Here is a 25374-nt window from a genome sequence, read left to right on the forward strand (position 1 = left end):
GTATTAATAACAGATGATATTGTTATCGTTTAAATATTTAACGGTTGCCCTTAATGCGCGATTGTAGAAGTTTATTACATGAATATTGTAAATGCATAATATTGTTATTGTTGACAGATGCGAAATCAATAGTGCCGATGGAAACGGGCAAGGAGGAGATAAGTCCTTACTGGACGTTCAACGAAACCGCCGACATATCAAAATACGAGCAATTCGACCATAAGAAATTTTTGGGTAATTATACACAATATATGTATAACAATGGTGTGATAAAAAATCAACTATATCAACACCTAATCGTTTAAAAGTTGTTACGTTTCGCACAAACTTGGACACGGTTAACAAAAGTCAAATGAACAATGAACGACCTACATCGACAACGCAACAACGATTAATTATGAATGCTGTTAATTAATTACTAAAGTTAATATTTAAGTAACTTATATTGTTGAAATCTGCTGAGAATATATATTTACTTTAAAACAATAACCTGGAAATTAATTGTTCTGTAAAAATCAAACCGTGGTGTTCAAACCAATAGTCATATTATATGTTTTTACAACGTATGTTACATGTTCCGGTTAAGAACATCTGAAATAAATAAAGGGAGAAAAAGACAAATAATTATAGTTAATACAATTGGTAATAGTCTAAGGAATAAAAATAGGAGATATAAAATAGCGTTACATGCGAGACAGTAAAGGCGTGTTAAAGGGATTTAGAAATAATAGTAAACTGCAAACATATAAGAGTATGTGACGAATATAGAAACGTGTAAAGAAAGCTCACAAATCAGATAAGATGAGAGAAAAAGGTTGTACTATACCAATGAAAAAAAAAAGAGTTCTTTTGAAAAAAATCTTATTTTTCGTTACACAAATATTTCTGGTTTTTTCAGTTTCTATTCAAAAAAAAAAAAAAAATACTGTTACTTTACTCAGCGTTCGGTTCTAGAAATGATCAAAGAAGGACATACAGGCAAATTGGAAAATCCAATGTAAATATGTATGCAGTTTTATAATACAGATAACTAACAATTTCAACGAGAACGTAGTATCTACACGTTTTCTAAAAAAAAAAAAAATTGCATTAGTAATTTTCCAATTCCTTAACAGCTATTCAATTTATTATAGAACGGTTCGAAGACTTATATTGTACATTAGTCGACAAATTGAATGCACAAACGATTGGCTTTTTCCATCAACAATTTAGCACTTTAATAAAGCAATTTTAAGTTTTTAATGTAGTTTAATCGTACAAAAGTTATGCACTCGGTAGCTTAATACTTTTATATAGGTCACCGAACTAATTTTATTTCTATAAAAGAAAACCGACTGATTTTTTATTCAAACGGGTCAAACTCATAATATTTGGTAATTTTTTTTTGAAACTGACTTTATTATATTTTGATAAAGGTTAGTTTATAACCTTTGAATAAACGAATATTTACGGTTTTCTTTAAGTGAAACATGTTATAAATTAATAACCTAACATATTATGATCATTTTTTAGTCTTCGATCGTACCTGTGTAAAATTACTGTCATCCACAAACTCACTCCTAATTATTACTTTTATGGGTCCGGTGAATACATTAACCTACATTGCAATTGCTTTAGTTAGTAAGGCAGTTAACCCTTCGTTAGTATGTTGGGGTTTATTAAACCCCACGTGATAAGATTTTGTGTTAGATAGTTAACAAACCAATAGTTAACAAACTAGATCAAATTTTCGTTTCCATTAAATCCTCCTTTCTATGTTACTTTACGATTAAAAACCGTTTTGGTTGATAAACAACCACACGTTTTACTGTTTATTGGGTTTTGAACTGAGTGATATCGATAAGGCAGTTAAAAATTATTATTAGTCATCCGTGGGTTAGGTTATTGAAGTTTGATCGTTAGGCTTTTTTTTTCAGACGACTGGCTGATCAAAACACTCTTATTGGCGCCTCTCCAATGCCACTATACCGGCTTAACACGGCTCGTGGGTTCACTTTGAAACTTTTAGACACTCGAGTACACCGAGCGAGGTATTCGGACTCCTTTATCACGGTAAAACGATTTCTACAAGTCTGAAGTCGTGTTTCCGGCAAGACCATTCGTTGAAATTGTATTTGGGCTTAGCAAATTAAGCGAGCAATGGCGGACTTCTGAAAGTCCTTAAAATTCAAAAGTAATTTCCACTGCCAAAGCTGCTGTATCGACAAAGAACCTATTGTGGTGTACGTTGGCAATTACTCGTTTCGTTTATGAACTTATTCTATATCCGAACCAATGAAAATGCATCGCATAAAGATATTGAAAAAACAAAGCCAACACATGTTGGTAATTATTGTTAATGGGTATATAATCATAATACGGATACGCGGCCAGTCAATAAAGGAAAAAATTACCAACCAAAATTTATTTATTTTTTTAACATTTATTGATACATGTACTTTGATTTACTAAAAGTCTAAAATTTACAAAAAAACGTTTATGACATAATTATCTATTAAAAAGCTCTCTTGCACTTTTTTATTTAAACTAACAGTTTTACGAAAAAATCAATATGAATTTCGGCATATTTAAAAAAAATTATTTTTTACATCTTTTTTTTTTATAATAAACAATAATTTTGTTTATTATACAATATACATACAAATTTTACACGCAATCAATTTGGATAGTCTTAAAAAATATAGCAGTACAAAATACAGCTTTGTGTTAGGTACTATATTAGGTACACGTTTACAATGAACTCGATAAGCATACAATAGCCATTGTTGGTTTTATACATTTGTAATTTATCCTTATGCCAATGAATTATTGTTTAAAACAATTACGATTAATTTACTTTTTTTAATTTTTTTATTTAGTGAGATTCTGCAACCTTACACACTATTTGTATTTTTATTAAGATGGCGTCACACCACCCATTTTTAAGGAGTAAAGTATAGGCAATTTTTTACAAAATCTTAATTTTAATGTTAAACTGTAATGTGTAATTATTAGTTCACCAACTAGGACTCTATTTGGGTATTTTGGATATTTTTTGAACTATCACGGCTTCCTTTAAAGCGATTTAAAAATGTTTTTTCATCCGTACATGTTTAAGCAGACTGCAAATAACTCACTTGATTTTTGTTTTAGAGTAAAAGCAACCAGCTTATTAATAGAAAATAATGTCATCAAAATTTTTTGTTTGCACCTTTTTTTTAATATTTGCTATATTTTTTAAATTATTGACAAAAGCTCAACATTTTTAACTTTCCGGAGCTTATAAAAAAAAAGCTCCAGTCCGATCGATGGGGACTTTTAGTATATTAAAGTACAAACATCAATAAAACTAAAAAAAAAAAAATTTTTTGGTTGGGAATTTTTTCCGCTATTTGCCAAAATTTTATCTTCATTGACTGGCCTGCCTATATTGTATTACTCTATACGAACGAGATATTAGGTTGACAAAAAAAATACACATTTACATAGTTTAAACGATAAAATAATTTATTCAAATTTATGAAGGATATATCGTATGTATATTATCAAGACGACTAAAATACTAGAAGATGTGATACTAAGCCCTTTTGCTTATACAGCTAGGGTTGTTTACGGCATAACGCGCAAAGTTCTGTATTGATCTCGACATTGTATATTATTATATTTTCTCGAGCTCAACACACATTCCATACTCATATTATACAAGCGAGAATGTTGTCATGGAACGAAATGCGCGAGCAAACGACGATTAGCCTAGTGCCATAATAATAATTCTGTTCAAACAAAAACTCATATTGCAGTAAATTTTGTCTGTGCAAATAACGTTTACAGTATATTGTAATAGAAGTTCTACGCGACATGTGGCAAACATCAACTGTATCAACGTTTAGACTGTTTCCGGTTTGGCGTTTCCGGTTTGTTTGTTATCCGTCGTGTACTGGACGCATTAAAAAAAAAAATAATAATAATAATAAAAAAAGGTAAAATCGCAATCGCCATTACACTGAATTTCATCAGTTTGAAATCACTGTTGAACGTGGAAAAAAAAAATATTTTATAATGATTCAATTGTAATACTGTCAATAAATGTGCACTTAAACGGAACAACAACAACGTACAAAATGGAAGCAAAAGGAATAACAGCCATAGCTGTTGTAATACATATTTTTTAAAACTAAAATTTCCTAGTAACATTTGCCAAACAATTCCAAATACTTTTAACTAAATCCTTGTCGAATTGAAATCAGAATCGTTACAATCTCCCTCGAAATAAGCTAAAAAGTTTAGATTTAGGAGCAAAATATAATTCAAAAACATTTTCTAAAAGAAAATAGCTTATAATATTTTCATTGAATGTTTCATCATTAATTTTGTAAACAATGGATAATGTATTATTATTGTTCATCGCCTATTAAAATATATTATTTACAAATAATGTGGACAATTATTTTTGCCCATTGTATGAAAAAATTGTTATCTATTTCATTGTACAGCAAGTCTATAGTCTATAGAAATCGGCTGGCAACTATCCTGACGCCAACCAGACAAGTTTAAGACCATTCCGGTGGGCGAAGGAGTGGCTTTTTTATTCCCTAAACACTCGTTTGACCCGGGAAACAAACTGTCGGTTACCTAAGTCTAACCGGCGACAGTGCTTTAACACAATTCCAATGAACTCTTTAACAATATTACTTGTACACTTTAACCCATTTATCATCAAATAATCACTGAGATATTCAGGAAATTATACAGGTTGTTCGAGCATAAATAAGTAGGTAAGCAATAGGCGATTGGACATCCAAGGCACAAACTAAAAAGTAATAAGCCCAAGTATTATGGCTTTTTACCCTACAGTGACAGAAGGGGGGCAAATGTGTTCCCATATGTTCACTTAACTTTTGAACCGATTTGATGAAACAAAAACTAAAATGATTTCTAAAATCGTTGGAATACTTTTCGCATTACTTTGCCCTGGTTTGTTTGTTAAAATACTGCGGAAATCACTATTATAGTAAAACTCAAGTTAAAACCTCTTACTAAGTTGAACTTTTAAGGTTTTATTTTATACCTTCACCATTACTTTGTAAGCAACCTGAAAAAGTGTAAAATCAAAGTTTTAATTAAACCAAAACAAAAACCAGACTGTAAACAAGTTGGTTGATACACTTAAATTTCTTCAGAGTGGGTACGTTAGCATGTTGAAATTGGATGTTGCAGTCGCCGGTTGCTGTAATTTGCATCTACCGAATGTCTAATAAAAAAAAAAAAGAAAACTCTTTTAAAAACACGCTTTTCCAAAAAAAAGTGAAGTAAAAAATAATTTTCCCAAAAGAACAATTTACCAATCGATTGTAAGCACATTAACCGCGTTTTTTCAGTTTTATGATTTTTTTTTTCATGTTTTTTTTTTACCAGAACACGAACTCCACCTTCAAGTGCCCGATCCAAACGTCGTGGACGTCCGGCTTCCGGTTAAGCCCCGGACCATCAGCACCACCACCGCCGCGCTGGCGCCGGTCACGCCGACCGCCGAGCCCATTATTCACGTGGGTACGTCCAACGTCACCGTGCAGCTGGGAAGCACGGCTCTACTTCATTGCGAAATAGCCAACTTGTCCGGCACAATGGTAAGTAAGGCCGAGTAGTCCAATGACACCGTTATAGCCGACACACGGCTTGTATGGGCACGTGATCCGCAGTCGTGGGACGTGTGGAAATTGGGCTTCCCTTCGACTCCTTCTCCCTCTGTCTGCCTCTGGATCCTCGCACTTATCCTCAACATTGATCCCGGGTATCTTGTGACGCGAATTAGAACAAAACCGGGACAGACCGGGATCAACGACGGATAATGTAATATAATCCGTGCCGAGATAAAGTTTTCTCTTTAACGATTTATTACCACACACACACAGTAGAGAGTGTATGTATATATATATATATATAATAGATGCTAATTTCGTACCAATATAGAAACGCGCCCCAGTCGCTTAAGGGGATCGAACGGACGCGGTTTTTAAGCGGTTATAATATGTTCAGGTTAATTTAAAAGTATATAATAAACTTCTGTGTATGTAATTTTAAAGTTTATTTTAATTAATAACATAATAACAATTGTAATATCGATGTAGTTTAGAAAAGAGATAATCACTCGTTTCGTCAATAAAACCTGGCCATAAACTAAACTCATTATTTAGCCAGTCACAATTGGTTTCCAAAAATCTTAAAATTAAATATTAGTTTAGAAAAAAATGTTTCATATAGTATGGTGAGAAATAGGATAGCATACCTTTCATACCTATCATGTTTACGACAACATTTTTCCCATTTCCTTGCAAGAAAAATTGTATATTAGTCACAACATTTTCTTCAAATTTAGAGAGTTCCAATTCATGACATTATACCGGGTTTTAATTACAGTCACTAAATATATTATGAGGAGACTTTGTAATTGGACCTCTAGCTTTTAAAATAGTTAACAAATCTTTATAGCTGTATGACGTAGTGCTAGCGTCATTCTCTATGCTAGAAGTTGTTATGAAAAAGCCAAAAGATAAGTGTTAATATGTTTTGTCCGAACTACTCTGATTTTATATACATATATATGTACGATAGATATTTGAATTTATGTAATTTTAATGTGTACATTTCAAAACATACCCTTCGTTGTATGCATCCATCAAGTTCGGCAATGATAATCATATTAAAGGTTTGCTTTACTAATCACTAGTTTTTAAATTATCATATTTTATAGCTTCGTTGCGGTCATTTAAGTTTAAAAATAACGTTACGACTGCTGGAGTTGTTATTTTGATATACAATACAGTTTTATCGCGTACAAAGTTCAACTGTCGCGTTGTTTCAATTTACAAAAATATCAATTTAAAAAAAAGACGCAAACCTCCGCACACGGATTGTTTTTCATCTTAAAACTGAGAAGTTCTACTATAAGATGTGTGTAGCCGCTAAGAGTAACTATGAGTGACTACAGAGATAAGGTCCATTTAATTTTTAAAAAAAAACCAATACAATTTTATCAACTGTATTAATTCAACAACATACAATAAATTGAAAAAAAAAAATAGTAAAATCAAAATCAAATATATCTTATTAGTAGTACATTTTCTATACTAAACAGTGAAAAAAAATCAAGTTTCTGCGATAATTCAATCTTGAGATACACATTTGTGTAAAAATTAATCGAAAATACGGTTGTTTTGTACGCCTTCTATTCTTATATAACCTTGTAATTCATGCAAATATTAACAAAAAAATGTTTATGTGTCTTAGGTACTATACAATAGTATGAGGTTTAATTTGGATTTTATAAAAATTATTCAAAAATTTAATTTTGTCCAGCTAAATTTGCGTTTTGAACAAAAAACAGAACGCATTCAATCAATTTAATCATTTTTTTCTGTTTTTTTTTTCTGTTGAAATTAGTGTCGCTATTTTTACTTGGGTTCCGGCCGAACAAGTCACGCATTCGTTGGGGTTCGATAATAATATTTGTGTCCAATTTATCACAATAAAATGTTCGAGTTGCGAGCAAAGTTGCAAAACTTTTGCCGAAACGCGGACGATTTGTTCGCAGAGTCTCTTCCGGCGACAAAACAACATTGCATCCATTACGGTCGTGATTTCCAATGGGAAACATGATTTATAATAATAGTACTTAGAAAACATGCAAATATACCGTGCAGACACTTGTGTTTTTTTTTTAAATCGATTTCTAGCTGCTTTTAGTATAACATATTTTAATCGATCGACTTCAAACATATAATGCGTGGGGTCGAAGCATAGTGGGGACGGAGAGGTCACAGGTCTACAGGTTTTATTATAACTGAATGTGATAAAATCACTTTTAAATAAACGCTTCGATGCGAATCTGTGGATAGCATGTTCAAACTAGTTATAGTGGTTTAGAAGATATCGTGGGACCAGCGATAATGTACTTAAAATTTAATATTCAGTCTTGTAGCAAGGTGGATACGATAAGGGTTGATCGTCGGCCTATAAAAATGTACTGTCATAGTTACCCATGTATCGTAATTAACAATATAATGAAAATATTTTCATTACCTGTTGACTGTTGATTCACACACACACATAGCAATCTAGAAACTGACTACGACCAAAGTGTAAATTTACTCTATTTTTGGGGGTTTTCCTTAATAAAAAAAAAAATTTTACCACAGATTTTTGAGAAAATTTTACATGTTATAGTTCCGTTTTAGATCTACCTTCGGTCTAATTTTCAGATCTAAATCTCTAAAACTTTGCTTGAAAAAGTGAAATAAATAAAAAAATTCTGTCCCTTCTATGGGAAAGGGTTTATGATATTTTTTTGGTTTGTTAACGTTTATCGATAGTACTAAATTTGAAGAACAATTGATACAAATTTGGAACTTTTTCGAATATTTTTAAAAAAGTTATAGAGCATCGTAATATTAAGTTGAACAATTTGTAAATTGTTTGGGTGTAAAATTATTGTAAAAACAATACCTCCTCAGCTCCGCATCGAAGCTAAAATCCTAAAATATAAAAAAATGAATTCGCTAACTATATTTTTGAATATTCACACTCTGTGTGATATTATCATAAATGTAAAAATTTTTTAACAATTATTTTAATAATTTGTTTGAGTAACGAACACTTCTACTTAAAGCTCAAGAGCAATTCTTCAAAATTTATATTCAAACACAAAACACATTGCTTTACTAAACGATGCCAAAAAACTAAAAAGTTGTTGAACTATCGGTAGCAAACATTCTTCACATAACACTATCATTTGTTAATGGCTGTGGCGAATTTATATTATTTTTATTTTAGTTTTAATCACAATTAATTACGACCCACACCCAAAGCATTAGACTATTGCAGTAAAGGAACATTATGTGTGTAGAGTTAATGGCCCGAAAAGCGTTTTTAGCTTCCGTCAAGCTATCCATTATTTGTAATACTTGACATTTATACGCCATAAAAGAAATATAAAAAAATTGAACGCACAAAACATCAACTATATGGTAATGGTAGCATAAAAATGATAATTTTTATATTCTATTTTACTACTCTAAAATGTCATTTCGAAAAAAAATCAAAAAAATAGCATGTCACCAACCAAAAATACAAAAGATATTATTTGTGTATAAAAGAAAAATTGAAAATAAAAGTAAACGATTCTCTGCTTGCGTCGGTTCATATGAAATCCCAAGCTATGATTTTAATTCCAACGACAACACTCTACCCTTAAAATACCAACTATCTGTGTGGGGTTGAAACCCCAGTGTCGAGTGACAACCCCCGGTAGTAGAGGGTGCTAAAATGTCCATTTTCTTAAATGTTTTTTTTTTGACCACTGTGCACCATGGATATTTATGGCAAGCATAGATGTATGTGTTAGAACAAAACGTACATTATATTTTATTCGCTACTTGTACATTACCGAAACGGCACCGACCGTTGGCAACTAAAAGACGTGCCGGGAACATAGATAAACATTTGATATCCATTTGGGTTACTTTCATTCTGGAGCAATGCCTACTGCACTGTTTGTTGAGTTACACTCTCAATGGTAAAGCAAACCTAACAAACAGCCTTACTAAGAAGAAAAAAAAATAACACAGTGCGTGTGCTCATATTTTTTATCAGCACATACAGCTAATATTTCAGTGTTTGTGGTGACAGTTCAATGAACACAGCTCGTTTATTGGTTTGTGTTTATCTTACTTCGTTTTACGTCGCGGTATATTTTCACTAAATTAATTTCTTTCCTCTCATAGCACTCTATTGGAAACAAATAAATCACGATAATTGATTTCGAGGGAAAAATGAAAATTAGCTTGTTTTACCGCGAATGGCGGTTCATAAATGGAATATTCGGTAGAAGCTAAGAAGCTAGCCGGCAACTTGTTTTCTCAAAAAAATACTAATAATAATAATGGGCACGGGTCCGCTAGATATTGATAAATAAAGGAAAGAGACAGAACGTGGGTGTAACCCCAATTATTTTTGAATGGACACAAACGAGTTAGGCAGTCGAGTGAACTAAATAAATGCCCAGCAAACAATGTATCTTCTATACCACTATAACTAGTTTGAACATCCTATCCACAGATTCGCATCGAATCGTTTATTTAAAAGTGATTTTCTCACTTTCAGTTATAATAAAATCTGTAGACCTGTGACCTATCCGTCCCCACTATGCCCCGACCCTTTTTAATTTTGTATTTTATCTATCACATAATACCACAATTTAAGCTATTATTCAACGTGCTGAATTGAAGTGTATTATTTTATTGGTTCGATTAACAAAACACTGTTACTCGGCTGTGTTTGTAGATAATATTTACTTTTCAAAAAGAAATCTGTATTGACCTTTTGCATCTCAACGTTAATTGCGTAAACATTGAGGTCGTGTCGAATTTGCATAGTACAATAAACTGCTAAATAGGGTCATTTTGTCAAATCGAAAATAACTCTTGGTCAAAGTTTAACCGTTTACTTTGTCTGAGTATTTGTGTACACTTGCAACGAACCCGCGGGCAAAGGACTAATCGCGTTTAACGATGGTTAATTAAGTACTTTCTAAGAATACACCGTCTTGCACGGTTTATGCGGTGTCATCAAATTAAAATACTGTCGACGGATCATTAGCAGTGTTTAATTAAACTGCTCAAGACGTAAACAAACAACGTTAGGAATTCCCCAAACTTCCTCCCCCCCCCCTTCTTTTTCGTTTGCCACCCTCGTTAATTGTCACACTTGAAATTTATCTACACCATAACCGTTACCACCGAATACTTTCAAAAGTCTACAAATCATCGAGTTGACCGTAGTAACGCGCGTTTGCTAAAATAAAAGTTACGGCCCCGTGTAGTAACCGTTGCAGAATATAGTATTGTTTAATATTATACAAATATATTATGTTTATTTGCATTCATAAACAGGTGTCTTGGGTGCGGAGAAGAGATTGGCACATCCTCAGCTCGGGTTTGCTGACTTACATAAAAGACGAACGGTTTCGGGTGTTCCATTCCGACAAGAGCGACGATTGGGATTTGCGGATATCGCCAGTGGCCAAAATTGACAACGGCACCTACGAATGTCAGGTAAACGAATTACTAGGTGGTAATTATCAATTCATTTACAAACCGTCTGTCGTGTCTGAGATTGCAAAAAAGGCGACACGAGTTTGAGTCGTACCGTTTACCATAAGAGAGCACCTTGGAGTGTACTACAGCCCCCTTTAAGATCTAATTCAGCACCCTCAGCCCTGAAACGCTAAATATAATTGCAAAACATTAGCCTGAAGATTTTATCATTGTTACTAGGACGTCAAATCACACTGATTTATAAATATTATAAACACTGAAAGAAACAATAGGTAGTTATATAATATTGTATAAATTCAATTATTGTAATTCAATTATGTCATGTTTAAAATAGTTCATGAAACAGCTGAAAATTGTTGAGATATTTTAACAGGAGTAGTTACCAAAAAAAAAAAACTGTATGCCATAATATTGTTTACTACTTTATGATCTCAATATAAACATAAAAATGTTACTGTTTTTTATAATAAAACCGTAGCTTGAGGTTTCACTGTGAATATAGGTCATTGTAGTTACAACATTGGGGTATGGTATTTAGCCTCTAATCATTTCTTATCAGCTGATTCTTTTGTCAATAATCCAGGATTTATCGATTCACCCTTATCACCATTCAATCCCTACCTCATTCACAATTTCCTTGTTCTCGAAGAATGTATGTAACAATAATATTAAAAATCTTTAGACGAAAAAAATGTAAAAGATGTTAGGGCCTGTTATTTTGATTACAACCCCCAATTTATGGTATTCACATTAGTTTATTGTAGCATTATGGACTGACTTTATTTATAATATTTGATTACTTAACTAGGTACTTGAACTAGTCAAAACATCATAAGCAATAGTTTGTTAACATAGATGTTATACAACGATAGAATTTAAACAATGTTAATTAGTTACACATTAAGTGTTGAAATAAAAAGGGATCACTAATAAGATATCTGAGCTCTCTCTAGCCTCTCATTTCTGTTTAAAACATACCTACATTTAATAACAAACAAAATTATATTCATACGCTAGTAATCAAAATGTTGTGTAATATATTAACGAACGGTTCATTGCATTACACCTGGATGGATCAGACAATAGTAATAATGACAATTATGTATATGGCAAAATATGATATTACTTGTGAACTTGGTAAATTTGTATTCTATTTGCAAGGCAAACACAATTCACTAATTGGCAAACCAATTGCTATTGATTGACATTTATATTTGCTGTTCATACCTGAACGTCAAACGCAATAGCAGTTAAGAACCCTCATAAGATAATAAAATATAACATCCTTTGAATATTGAATATATATGTATGTATATATTACTTGTACGTGAATGAAAAATCATTATAAGTTAATGATAAAACGAATTATAAATATTTAGTACTGAATGATGCTGGTATAGGGTTGATTCAATCACTACAACAAACTCATTTTTGTAACACCGTCGACTGTATCGGAAATTGACTTTTCGACGATAAATAATTCATGAGACACAACTGAGATTTTAAATTATTATAGGCGATAAAATTATGCAAATGAGCGCAGAGAATTTCACACTGCACTACACTATGCATCAATGGCCTAAGCCTAGTGTATACATTGTGCTGATGAGGTGTGCCACAAAATTCAGGAAAATTTAACACAACGAGCAGTCGGTACAACACAAATTTAGAATCATAAGAACGGGGGTACACTGATTTTAGGGAAATATAAAAATTTAAGTCTTGAAATCCAATTGGGGATTCCAAGGAAGTTGTAGCGGTGGGGTTATGGAGGGTCGCTAAGAAAAAATAAGTGGGACGTTCCCGCCCCACAAAAATGTACAACAAATCCCTATCAATAAATGCAATGTAACGGGTCAGTGGGCAAAGTTAATAAAGATTTATTTAGATCTTTATATCCTAACATTGCTGGCGTTTAACTGCACTAAATTAAAAAAAACACAGTTCCTATAGACGTTCGATGTACTGCTTGTTTGAAGTAATTTGCTTACAGTTTTCAGTCCACGTTCCAGGCATGTCCCATCTGAAGTTTTGCTGCTTTATTTTATCTGAAAAATGGCAAAACGAAATTCGGAGTTATATAAACAAGTGTAAACAGAATATAACATACAACCGTTTAATGCAAAATAGTTAATTCATAATATCATCCAATGTTTATATCAAACTAATAATAGCTAATATAAATTTAAACCATAATGTATTTTTAAAATTAAAAAGAAAGTGCCTACCACACAAAGTGTAGAAGTTAATTAAAAACATTTTCAGACGAAAAAATGTAACATACTTATTATTAAGGCCCCTGGATACCGACCGTTTTTTTCAGCCAAAACACATCTTTTTTTGTCCATTGCACAGGTTTAACCAGTGGTCCGATTACCAATCTAAAAACAGATATGTTTTCAATTTTTAATTTTAACCCTTTCCAAATTTGAATTTGAATTTTGAAATTTTATAAAATGATCAAACGTGTTTTATGCGTTGTAGGAATAAGATATCAAAAAAGTACGCTGACCGATCTCAAGTAAACTTCACGACAAATTCAAATCTGTTTTCAGATTACTTATCGGATCACTGTTTCGGCCTGTGCGATGGACAAAAAATGTACTATTATATTATTAACTAAAATGGCTTTTACTCATAGACAAAATGATTTAAATTAAAAATAATACCATGATGCTTTAACAAATTAACTGGTAAATTAATTGGCATGGTCGAAATGTATTAAAACCACTTTTTTCTTAAGTATTGCCTATACAAAACTCCTTAAAAATGGTCGGTATCCAGGGGCCTTAAAATATTTTTCTTAATCCAATTTTTAAAAAAAAACAATTCAACCCAACCCGTTAGAGTTATTTCACCATCGACGTATCCAAAAGAGATTGGGGTCTTCATTACTAAATCAACCATTGTTGTTTTACATTAAAAACAATTCGGGGAAGTAATAACAAAGTGGTAATTTAATAATTAAAAATTTGATTAAAACAAATTAAGAATCTTTCCTGACCAATATGCTTGGATTCACCACTATTTTTAGCATTTTACTTAACGTACATCATTGGTCCTTCTTAGTATTTTTTTTTAAAACAAATTAATTATACTTATCTAATGATTAAACGATGTAAACGGTAAATATTTATAATTCTTATTTTACTGACGTTATTATACGTTGGTGCGTTACTTCCTGGCCGCCCACAAAGTAATACCTAAGTATTTCCTATCTTCCTAATTTTATTTTGGTTGTATTCAATTCTCTATCTTCCCTTGTGTTTCCCTACCCTAGCCAAAATGTTAATAGGTCACTTTAAACGGTCCATCAAACACCAGGAGATGGGGTTGAAAGGGAAAAATGGACAGTGATGATTGTGGATGAAATCAGCTGAAACAAGACAGAAAATAAGATGATCACAAGACACGCGCATGGTACAATATCTTTTCTATGTAATAACGTTCTCCTACAGTGGGTTTACAGCTCAGCCGTTTAATAAGAACGATAACAAAGACTGTTAATAATGCGTTTTGAATAATTATTACTCGTGAAAAGTTATGTCGTGAATGTGAATATATTTTCGAACAATGTGTGTAAGCTTGACAAGAGTGATTGGTGAAATTTCATTACTTCTTTCGAGTTCTCCACATCCGGAAACTACCACAATGTAAAATAATTTCCAACGCCGATGAATTATGTAAATGGAAATCTCTTGAACTTAAATAAACCGGTAACATTTCGAAGCTCGGATAATTTCAACACGTCTAATATGCCATAAACTTTTTGTCAACCGCATATGAATATATTATTTATAACGCGTTAAGGCGACGAATTACTACATAATTAAATGAACAAATGTATAACTCGACTCGTTATGAACTAATCAATTCTTAAATCTTTCACCCTACATACTTATACAGTCAGTTATGGACTTAGTTCGTTTGGCGTGTTTCGCATTACGGTTCATTTTGTCATCATTTATTTACAGGAAGGGAAAAAAACTATGATTTAACCGCTTTACAGCGAAATCCGTTCAATGAAAACCACTCATTCAATGCCACACAAATGCTTCACTGGTCGGCAACTAGAATTAGAGGAAAAAGTTATCCAGTACAATATTATTACATATATATATATATATATATATATATATATAATCTGTGCTACTACTTGACCGCAAATCCTATCCAAACTTTTGAATGCCAGAACTCCACTAGGAATTATGGTCAAGAGCTAAAGTTATAGATTAGTGTTTATTGAAAACATGTCAAGAGGTGTACATTTCAGAGGAACTTGAAAACGTCAGCAAAACGAAACATTCGAAGAGTATATTTGACATGGACGATTTTCTATTAAAATGTTTAAAAAGTCATTTTAAACCTTCGAGCAATTCAATATGGACAATACTCCATTGGTATCAGATTCGGCATTTATTATAATTTTTTTAACCATATACTTTCACGGTGAAGCTGCTTGGTTTCTCTGCAGAATCCCATGTCTTCAGGGCCATGTTTTCTGTGCGAAAATAACTGCTAAAAATAACATGGCACACTCTGTATTCGGCGAATCGATAAAAAACAGAAACAATTTTTATCTCCCAAATACAGCTTAGTGCAAATCCAAATTAAAGTGAAATCCTTTACACTCGAACAGCAATCCTCGACTGTTGGCACGTTGCGTTATTGTCATTTCATATTTATAAACGTTATTCTCTGGAGTTCCACCCCCCCCCACCATTTTTTCAACACCCGCATTCGTAGAATTCCGTACAGACAATTGAAATAGTGTTTATCATATTTTATCATTAATCAACGGTCGCTAAACAATTTTATTTTCAACATTCTTCAGCGCACATACTCTACACAGATGAGAATTTTCTTTCGAAAAACGTAGTTACCTCTTGCTTATTATTATTTTCATGATAATTTAACCGGGCGCAGTTCTCGATAAAATTTTTCATTAAAGTTTAGATAACAATATGGCTATTGCTATGTTTGCAGATCTGCTGCACACACCTACCGACCTTAAACACAGTTTTATAGAAAATAGATCCCAATTTGTATCGACACAATTATTTCAATAGGCGGTTCTCAATGCTGATGTAGATTTTTACAGCTCACAAATTATGTCTTTATAAAAATACCTTTTTTCCCGCATTCTCCGAAATGATCTCTCGGGCGCAATACAGTCTGGTATAAAACCACAAGACAATGGCAGATATAACTTAGCAACGAATAAGCCGCACTAACACGCTTCCTTCCACAAATGAAAAACATTGGACTCGGATTCATATTTTTTAAATAAAAACTAAGTGCTTTTTATTTACTCGATAAAACGTAGCGAAAATGCCGTCTTGGAATATACATTTTGCTCTAAGATTTACACCAACACAAAATTTGGCCTAGTTTATCTAAGCTACAATTTATAGTTAATATACAAGCAATCAAGTACTTTACAAAAGTATAATTTATGTTTTTGGTGAAAACTTTTCTACTTTAGCTACGATGAAGTCTTTTTTTTATTATGATTAATTTAAGTTGTTTAACTTCTGCAAAAATCCGCTAGACATTTTTAATTTAATAAAGAAACAAGATAATTAAATATTTTATTATTTTGTTTCTTTACAATACAATATAACCTCAAGCGTTGCTTACATTTTTTTCAAAGTTCTACTTTAATTATTTTTTCTTAATTTTATTTTAAGCGAAATGGAAAAAGAAAAATCTCAAATTCATCTCAAAATAATAAACATTAGCACTTTGGCGAACGGTTTATTTTACAGCTGACGCCCACCGGATAGTTTACTTTAGTAAAAATCATCTCAAATATAAATAAAAGTGTATATTTCATAACAGATTTTACTTTGTATCCCGATCAAAGGGCTTATTATGCCTATTATTCACTTCAAAGGGAAAATATACATATTTTTTTCGCGCTATTACTTAATATGTCCGAAACACAATAGAAAATATTTGTTTAAATTAAATCCAATCATAATACACTTACTAAAGCCTATTTAATTATCATGTCATGCCCAGACAGCAAAAATATTTGTAGCATATAATATATATGTATACATTTACAAAACACTAAAATGGTTTTCAAAATTCAGATAAAAAATAATTATTTTAATTTTCCAAAAGGTTACAGTGTTATCTGCTAAGATTGTAGCAGAGATTTATTAGTTACTCAATTAGTTGTATTTTTGTTCATGTTTAAACGACCGCCAGTAAAACAACGAGACTGAAAGACAGTGTTTTTTTTTTTTTTTTTAGCAACTTTGAAATTAGTCTTTTGTGATAGCTTAACTCGAATTAGAATTATTTAACCAAAGACGATCATTTTAAAGCCTAATTTGCTACACGTCTCTCGATAACAGCTGAAGCAGTTTTTAATTTTGACAATTGTTTATATATGTCGGTTTGGTAATATTAGTAAATGTTTTTTTTTTGTCATTCTTCTTCAGTAACAAGATAAATATAATGTCTACAATCTGATACTTAGCGCTAGCAGCATAAACATACAAAGCCATCGACGGTAGGTACATAAAAAACAGTATGTTTTTCTTTTAGCTCATTTTCTGTATCCAAACTTAAATATCGATTCTATAGCGTTACATGGGGAAATATTCCAACAAGAGCTATTCCACTCACGTGCCAGCAGATCATTTTCAAACGCAATAAACGAATCTGAGAGCGAGTCGACACATTCACCTATGTGTATGTATAGCTATTGAACCGAAAACCGTTCCGTGTTGCAGCAGTGTAACTTATATTTGTCTTTTGGCACTTACTGTAATTCGATTTCCAGGCAAACCATATTGTGCCGTACCGCGTTGTGTAAATATACATTATAATATATTACATAACGGAAATTGGAAGTCAAAACCAATAAAAAATTTTTTTAAAAATAGAAGTCATATTATTGAGAAAACATTTAGAATCAAATTAAATTGTCTCTATACTAACAAAAATCAAATGATTTCACAGTAACATGTTAAGTGATAATTGTCAAGGCTTTTAAGACAAATGTAGACACTTTTAGTGTAAAGAATTTCAATAAAATTCTACAATAGCTACACGCATGAAAAGGTAGTTAAAAACTGTTTTAAAAAGATTGTTATGGCCAAAACAAAAAAAATGACTAAGAAACAACTGGAAATATAGATGTTAAGTGAATATTGATGTAATACATTAAAAAAATATTAACAATTTGTATTTGCTTACATTTTATACTTTAGTAAACATTGTAATTATTTTATATGCATTTTTGTAGGGAGTTTAGATTATTTTTTAGGGGTGTGGAGGGATTGAGTACCAAAAAGCTACCCTTTCCAGTTATTGGACGTGAAATTTGATTCGATACGAAAACAAAGTATTGGTTTTACAAAAATTATTATTAACACTTCGATACCTTATATTACTGAGTAGGATCAGGAACTGTTTTTTTTTTTAAATATAAATATATTTATAATAGAATTTGATCGATTCAACCGTAAATGGGACAACAACAACAATGAAACCAGGAGAAGTATGATGACATGATTGGAGCATGATATTATAATATTAAAATGCAATATTGTCATTATCGCGAACTGGGGAAACAATAACAGTGTACTTTAAAATATATATTATATATATACATATATTACAGTAAATTACAATAGGCAACTCTGTTGTCCCATTCATTAACGTCATTGAAGTGAACTACCAGAACAATGCATGTAGTATCATGTTATTATACAGTACATGTATATTATATTTTGATGATTTATTATAAGTCATGTAAAACTATGATTACAGCAAACGCCAAACAGGTGAAATATAGTTGTCTTAAAACCATTGAAGTCTTTATATATTTTCCAGTGATTGGAAATTTGAACAAGATAAATTTATATTACATAAAACTGCGTTTTCAAACACCAGAAAAAACAACATTACAGAAAATGATTTGTAATGCCATTAAAAACTGTTATTGGACACTAAAAAATATATAATTTCTTTTCATTTCGGGTTTTTTATAATATAAACTTGATTTTCACCAAAAATAAATGAACTGCGAGTCGTCTGTTGAAACTTACAACAAATATATATATACATAACGCAAGCGAATGTTTTTCTCATTAAACCAACAAAGTCTAATATTATATAAGCAAGTTTTGCACTTAGATGTAACACATTTAACAATTGCAAATTTTTTTAATAAATCAATTAGTTCTTTTGATTGATTAAATAACATAATCGTTAAGTTTTAACCATGAACACAATAATTATTACATGGAAGACATGCAATACATTAGTAGCACTAAATAAACTTTGACCTATCTCTTAACTTGTTTCAAATTCAATACATATTGATTATACTGAACCAACACAACATACAAAATAACTGAAATTTTCCATCATATTTTTATTTTTTATTTTCATCCTGGTTTCAAGTGAAAAAAAAATTTCCAAGTTAGTAATAATTAAACTTGTAAGTTTAATAAATAAAAAAACATTATTATGAACATTTTATCCTCGTTTAAGTACAAGTATCACGTGCCATAATTCATTAGGTATGTTTCCGGTGAACGGTGTGTACAAAGTTACACGTTCACTCGAGTTAGACATTACCCTTATTTTATTTTCAATTAAAAGTATTTGAAAATTGAAATCCATTAGATAATCGGACACTTACCGAAAACCTCCAATTAAGTCGATAAAGTAAATATGAGTAATATGTTTAAATGGAACCAATGTCATAACAGTGCGTTCACATAAGTATAACTAAGTTATTATTCTTGGCAGTTTCCATTACTAAATTAATTTCTGTTCACAAAATTTAATCCTAAACATGTGGCTTGTTTCTGCGACAGATGTTTAAAACATAATAATCGTTATTTTCATGAATTCTGATGTCATGTGTAATGGAATTTTTTTTTACACTAGGTATGATTTATTTTATGATAGGATGAACGTAGGTATGATTTTAAATTCTATTTTATCATTTTTTTTTTTATTAAAAATTAACACCAAACAAAAATATATAATTACTAATAATAAAACAACAAATAATGCTGCTTTTCCTGGATAAACCTATAATTTCCGGATTTTTCTGCTCTTTAAATGAAATATTTCAACTATGACGTTTCGTATGATAACATATTTTGAGTAGTAGAAAAACTATTTAACGGTTAATGCCGTTTTTCGGGAACTCGAATTTCTTACTTGGCCTTTGGCAGCCATTTTAACGATCCGCATACCTCTACGTATGGAGACGACGCGTTTGTAAACTAATTCCTTTCATACGTGACGGAAATTAATTAACGTGTCTGGCAAGCTGGTTGCTTAAGTATGCAGCAATGTATAAATAAAGGTGGAACTGGGAGACGATGAAAAATAAAGATTTTCCAGAAAATTGCTTACAAGACAAAAAGTGACTTAGCGATACACAAAAATTCGAGCACATTTCCATATGACGCATGGAGTTTGTTGACTTAAATAAAATAGCATAGTGTACACAGATAGCGAACAATGTCATTTTCATATCTACAAGTTTCACAGTTAGCAGCTATCGTGCTTACCTATAGGTATGATTTTGATTTCAACGACATTTCCGGCTCAGCGGTTGCTGAATATTAATATGCCCGCTCAGTGCTTGGTTTACAAGACCTACGATATCTCTTCGCTGCTCTCGGATATGCCAAACGAATCTCCAAGTATGCACACCGTGTACAAGCCTTTGGAATTTACAACGAAATCATTCAACTGGGGGTTATACTTATTTTCAAAAACACCAAACCGCAGGTTAAAAAAACCTTGGTAGTTCACCAGGTGTTTTACCTTTGGTAAATGACCATATAAGACCAACACATCATTGTGATAATGTTCAATTAGTGGATCCCACGCTAGGTTTTAATCAGTAATTGTATTCGCTTAAGCTTGTCGTGAGTTATACATAACAAAGTATAAGTCGTGTAAGGATAAGTAATTTTCTAAATTTTACTTAAGAATAATATTTAAAGCCGTCCCTCCAAGACCCGAAGTTGCGCGCTATTGTTGTAGTAGTACAACATAAGTGCGGTAACGACAAAAGTTCAGTCTTGTAAAATCCCATTCCGCCTACCGCACTCATTATCAAAATCTAGCCCGGTTTAATTCGGTTTCGCTAATTGTTGCCGACACTGTCCAGTCTCGTTATAACGACAATAAAGCCATCGCCATTGGCGACGTTAATTATCACGGCAGCCCTTATAGGTATATATTAGACAGGAGCAAAACTAGAAATTGCTGGCGACGGTTTCTGTTGGAAAGTTCTACGTTTCCAAGCCAATCGCGCGCATAGGTCAATATTAAATTGTTCCAAAAGATTTTATCAAAAACTTTGTTCATAAAAATAACGCGACCGGCCACTTTAAGAGCAGACTTGGAGTGAGATGGTCTAGTGAAATTACTACTTTTGATCACTTTGTTTATTCATTTAGAAAAAAACTTTCGCCACTTATGGTTATAATATATATGTATATATATATATATATATATATATATATATATATATATATATACATGGTGTTCCAACATGAAAGGTAAGTAATAGGTTATTGGACATCTGGGGGACCCCCAAATGAGCCCCCCGTTTTATTTTTTTCGATATGTCAAAAATTGAAGGTTTCGACAGTTTGTCAAAAAATAATGACCTAAAAAAACGAAAAAATATTCCATGTTATTCAGTGCAAAAAGCTCACCTTAAAAGAGCGGTCACATCATTTTCAGTCTTTTTCACCCCCTAATTCTTATCTCATCGTTTATTTCTTACCTCTAGTCGCTAGTCATTTATCTCTTATCACTAATATCTTATCTCTTCTTTCTAATCATTTAATTCTAATCTCTTATCATTTAGCACCTATCTCTTATCATTTATCTCTAATCTCTCATAATTTTTTTTTAGCAATTATCTCTTGACATTTATCTTTTATAACTTATCATTTATTTTTGGTCTCTAACCATTTTTCTCTTATCATTTTTCAAGTTAGGGGCCGAAAAGGACTGAAAATGATGTGACCCCTCCTTTAAGGTGAGCTTTTTGCACTGATAAACAGGGAATCATTTTTTTTATTTTTAAGTCATTTTTTTTCCTAACTATCGAAACCTTCAATTTTTGACTTATTGAAAAAATTAAAACGAGGGGCTTATTTGGGGGTCCCCCAGATATTTAATCACCTATTACTTGCTTTTCATGCTGGAACACCCTGTACATATATATATAGTAAAACATAAACATTAGTTTGGTAATCAAAAATATCAAAAACAAGTCTAAAATTTCAACAAAAAAAAAACATATTTAAATAAGATAAAAATAAATAATAGAACAAATTTCTAAAGTAAACAGATGTTCGGATGAACAATGGGTTTTATTATTTCTTTGAGTAAATTCAAATACCGTGTATCTACAGATATTATGTATTTATATGTAGCTGATAGATGTTCCTTATATTTAGCTACAAAGAGTAAATTATTGGTGTACATATTTTGGTATCGGTGTTTTGTTTAAACTACACCAGCTCTAGCCACGTCATAAATTATTGTGTTCATAAATCCAGACCGAGAATTAAATATGCACCCCCAAAGACCCTAAATTTATGTTTCGCCTTTTTATTTATACGCTTGTCGTTTGAAATATTATATTATGTATTTTAACTTTTTTATGTGTATGGTTCGACTCTCGATTACTCATGCAGTTCCTTCCCTCTTGGTAGACGCTAGCAACCCTCTTTTCTTTTATTCAAACTCTCAAATTTTTCTAGTCAAAGTTACACGATAACAGTTGTAATTCCGGAACACTGTCAATTCCCAAGTGATAAAAAAAATACATAAATACAATACTAATAAATCGTACACTTTCAATCGATTAACCTATCTATGTGCATTTGTCGTTTGATGAATTATTAATAAATCTGTTAATTTTTTTTAAAAAAATGTTTAGTCAATAGTGTTATGTGAAAAATTATTTAATTTTAACACAACCACAATTCAGAACTCATTCAAGTATCCACTTATATGCTTATTCCTCAGAACTCTTCTATGTAGATCACTAACATGAATAGTCGTTCAATATTTTACATGTTTGTAGTATTATTGCAATTTACCATGATACGAGTTTTATAAGAAAAACCACCATACTGTGGCGAATGCGGTGAACATCAAACTGTCTACATGTATTAGACAAAAGAAAAGCATCAGCGCTATTTAGCGCTCTTTGCTTAGCATAATATCATACATCTAAAGATATTCTGTATTGCAGTTGACATTCAATGCGATAATAAGCTATTTTCGTATTTTACATAATCTTCCATTTAAGCAAATTAAATAACAATTTAATTTCCTTTTTTTTTTAAACCTTCCTTTTAAATACACCACTCTTACAGTTTCCGGGTATAAATAACTCAGTATCAACTTATATATTGATCTTTCTCGGGCCTTGACGGATTTAATTATACATCTACTACCGCCATCTTGGCCGCAGTTTTAAATACAATTATCAAGTATTAACTTTTCATCTCCATTATAAGTATTTTATCTTTACATTATTTTCCATTGAAAATTTCTCAGTGCCAATTGTAATAATATATATATTATACTGTCGTGTAAATGTATTATTAAGTAGTATGAATAAAATAAAATATTAAACATCCCTAATTCATGGGTGCACACAAGAATTCTCTCAGTGAATCCCACCAGTATTATTTAAACTGTTATACTTCAAAAGTCGACTTGTTAGACTATTGCTATCATACGTACATTGCAATTGTTTCAATTAATTGAAGTATTTTCCCTTTGAATTTATTGCAGGTGGGCACCGGCACCGGCATCATGACGCATTACTTCAATTTATTTGTTAGCGTTCCAACTGCTGTAATAATGGGCAGTGAAGAATATCATATCGGCGAAGGAAGTTCAATAAGCTTGATATGCTACGTCGAAAACGTAAGATCGTTTTTAAGATGTCGATATTCACAAATATTATATTAAATTTAAGTACAAATAATTAAATATGTACATTTATTTAACTAGATATACTTTAATTTGTTCACAAGTAAAGAGATAGACGTATCATCTGTAGTACTCAAAATATAATTTCTAGCACATTTTATAGCCTTCGGTCGATTTTAATGTTTCTACCATTTCTATATTCACGTAGAAACGTTTACTTCAATGTGATTTTATCTCTTTCAGTTACAATGAAAGATGACTATAAAACAGTAAGAGTTTATTCGGTTCATAGTTAATGGAGAGAAACGAACGATGAAGTAGGCGACTGAGTTTGTGAAACTATAGGAAATGTGGAAATCGATATTAGCAATGAGAGAAAAGTTACAACTATGAACGTTAAACCCTTTAGGTATTGGTTAAAGTAATAACCACTCAGAGGATCACTCATATTTGTATACATATATATATATATTTACAAGTATTTTAGGCTCAACAAAATATGTTTAAATAATATATAAATAAAACCTACTTCAAATGATAAACAGGGAAGAGAGAAAAACTTCTGGTGCATTTCTGCTGTCAGTTTTTGACAGGGACCCCTCGCATGCCCTTACACTCACATCTTAACATAAACACATTTGAAATATTGAAAAATAATTTATATAGATAATTCCAAACCATTTAAAGACTTAAATTATAGATGTCTGTCCATAAACATTTTTATTATACCAGAGACAACCAAACACTTTTTAGTTGGCCGTACTAATGATTCTTAAAGTTAACTAAATTATAGTTGACTAAAATATAACTTAAGTCAAAAATAACTCAGCTAAAACTTATTCTCAGCCATTTAATTTTTACGAATGATGTAGGTTCCATTTTTTGTTTTCTCTACATTTTTGCTTTTTGATGACCATTTAAAGTTTATTTGCCTATTAGAAGTTCTGATGAGAAGTTCTAAGCATCTTCAATATGACTTTGGTGTCAAACTAATGGTCTTAATTTAAACGAGTCGAAATGTACATTTATAAAGTGCTTTCTAATTACCAAATTAGTCTTACTAACGTTTCTCATGTAATTTAACATGTAAATTTAATTTGCTGTAAAGCTTATTATTTTTTTTTTCTCTCGTTGTCTACTCATTTTACCCTTTTGAGAGTGTATTACAACAAAATAAATAAATAAAAATAACAGTATTATATCGACGAAATTTGAATCAGAACGCAAATACACTACATTGCATTTGATATTTAAAAACTTAGTTCTGTTGGGTAAAATCCATAAGTGTTCATAGAGAAGCATCGCGTCATAATAACGGACGATTTTT

At 31.4% G+C, this 25374-nt stretch overlaps 1 protein-coding gene across 2 annotated transcripts in view; it reads left to right on the forward strand.

Annotated features, from left to right (window-relative positions):
- LOC126836178 (neuronal growth regulator 1-like) overlaps positions 1-25374 on the forward strand; it is a 109725-nt gene that overhangs the window by 82043 nt on the left and 2308 nt on the right. For both annotated transcript variants that reach the window (XM_050569364.1, XM_050569365.1), the window contains 4 exons: positions 118-234; positions 5395-5606; positions 10926-11087; positions 23907-24041. In XM_050569364.1, the coding sequence (XP_050425321.1) occupies positions 118-234; positions 5395-5606; positions 10926-11087; positions 23907-24041 (626 nt within the window). The remainder of the gene's footprint in view (positions 1-117; positions 235-5394; positions 5607-10925; positions 11088-23906; positions 24042-25374) is intronic.

The sequence above is a fragment of the Adelges cooleyi genome, unplaced genomic scaffold (assembly GCF_023614345.1).
Source record: "Adelges cooleyi isolate 19-005CV unplaced genomic scaffold, UGA_ACOO_1.1 ACOO_flye_CR_arks_rails_tigmint_CR_PRNA_23, whole genome shotgun sequence".
NCBI lineage: Eukaryota > Metazoa > Arthropoda > Insecta > Hemiptera > Adelgidae > Adelges > Adelges cooleyi.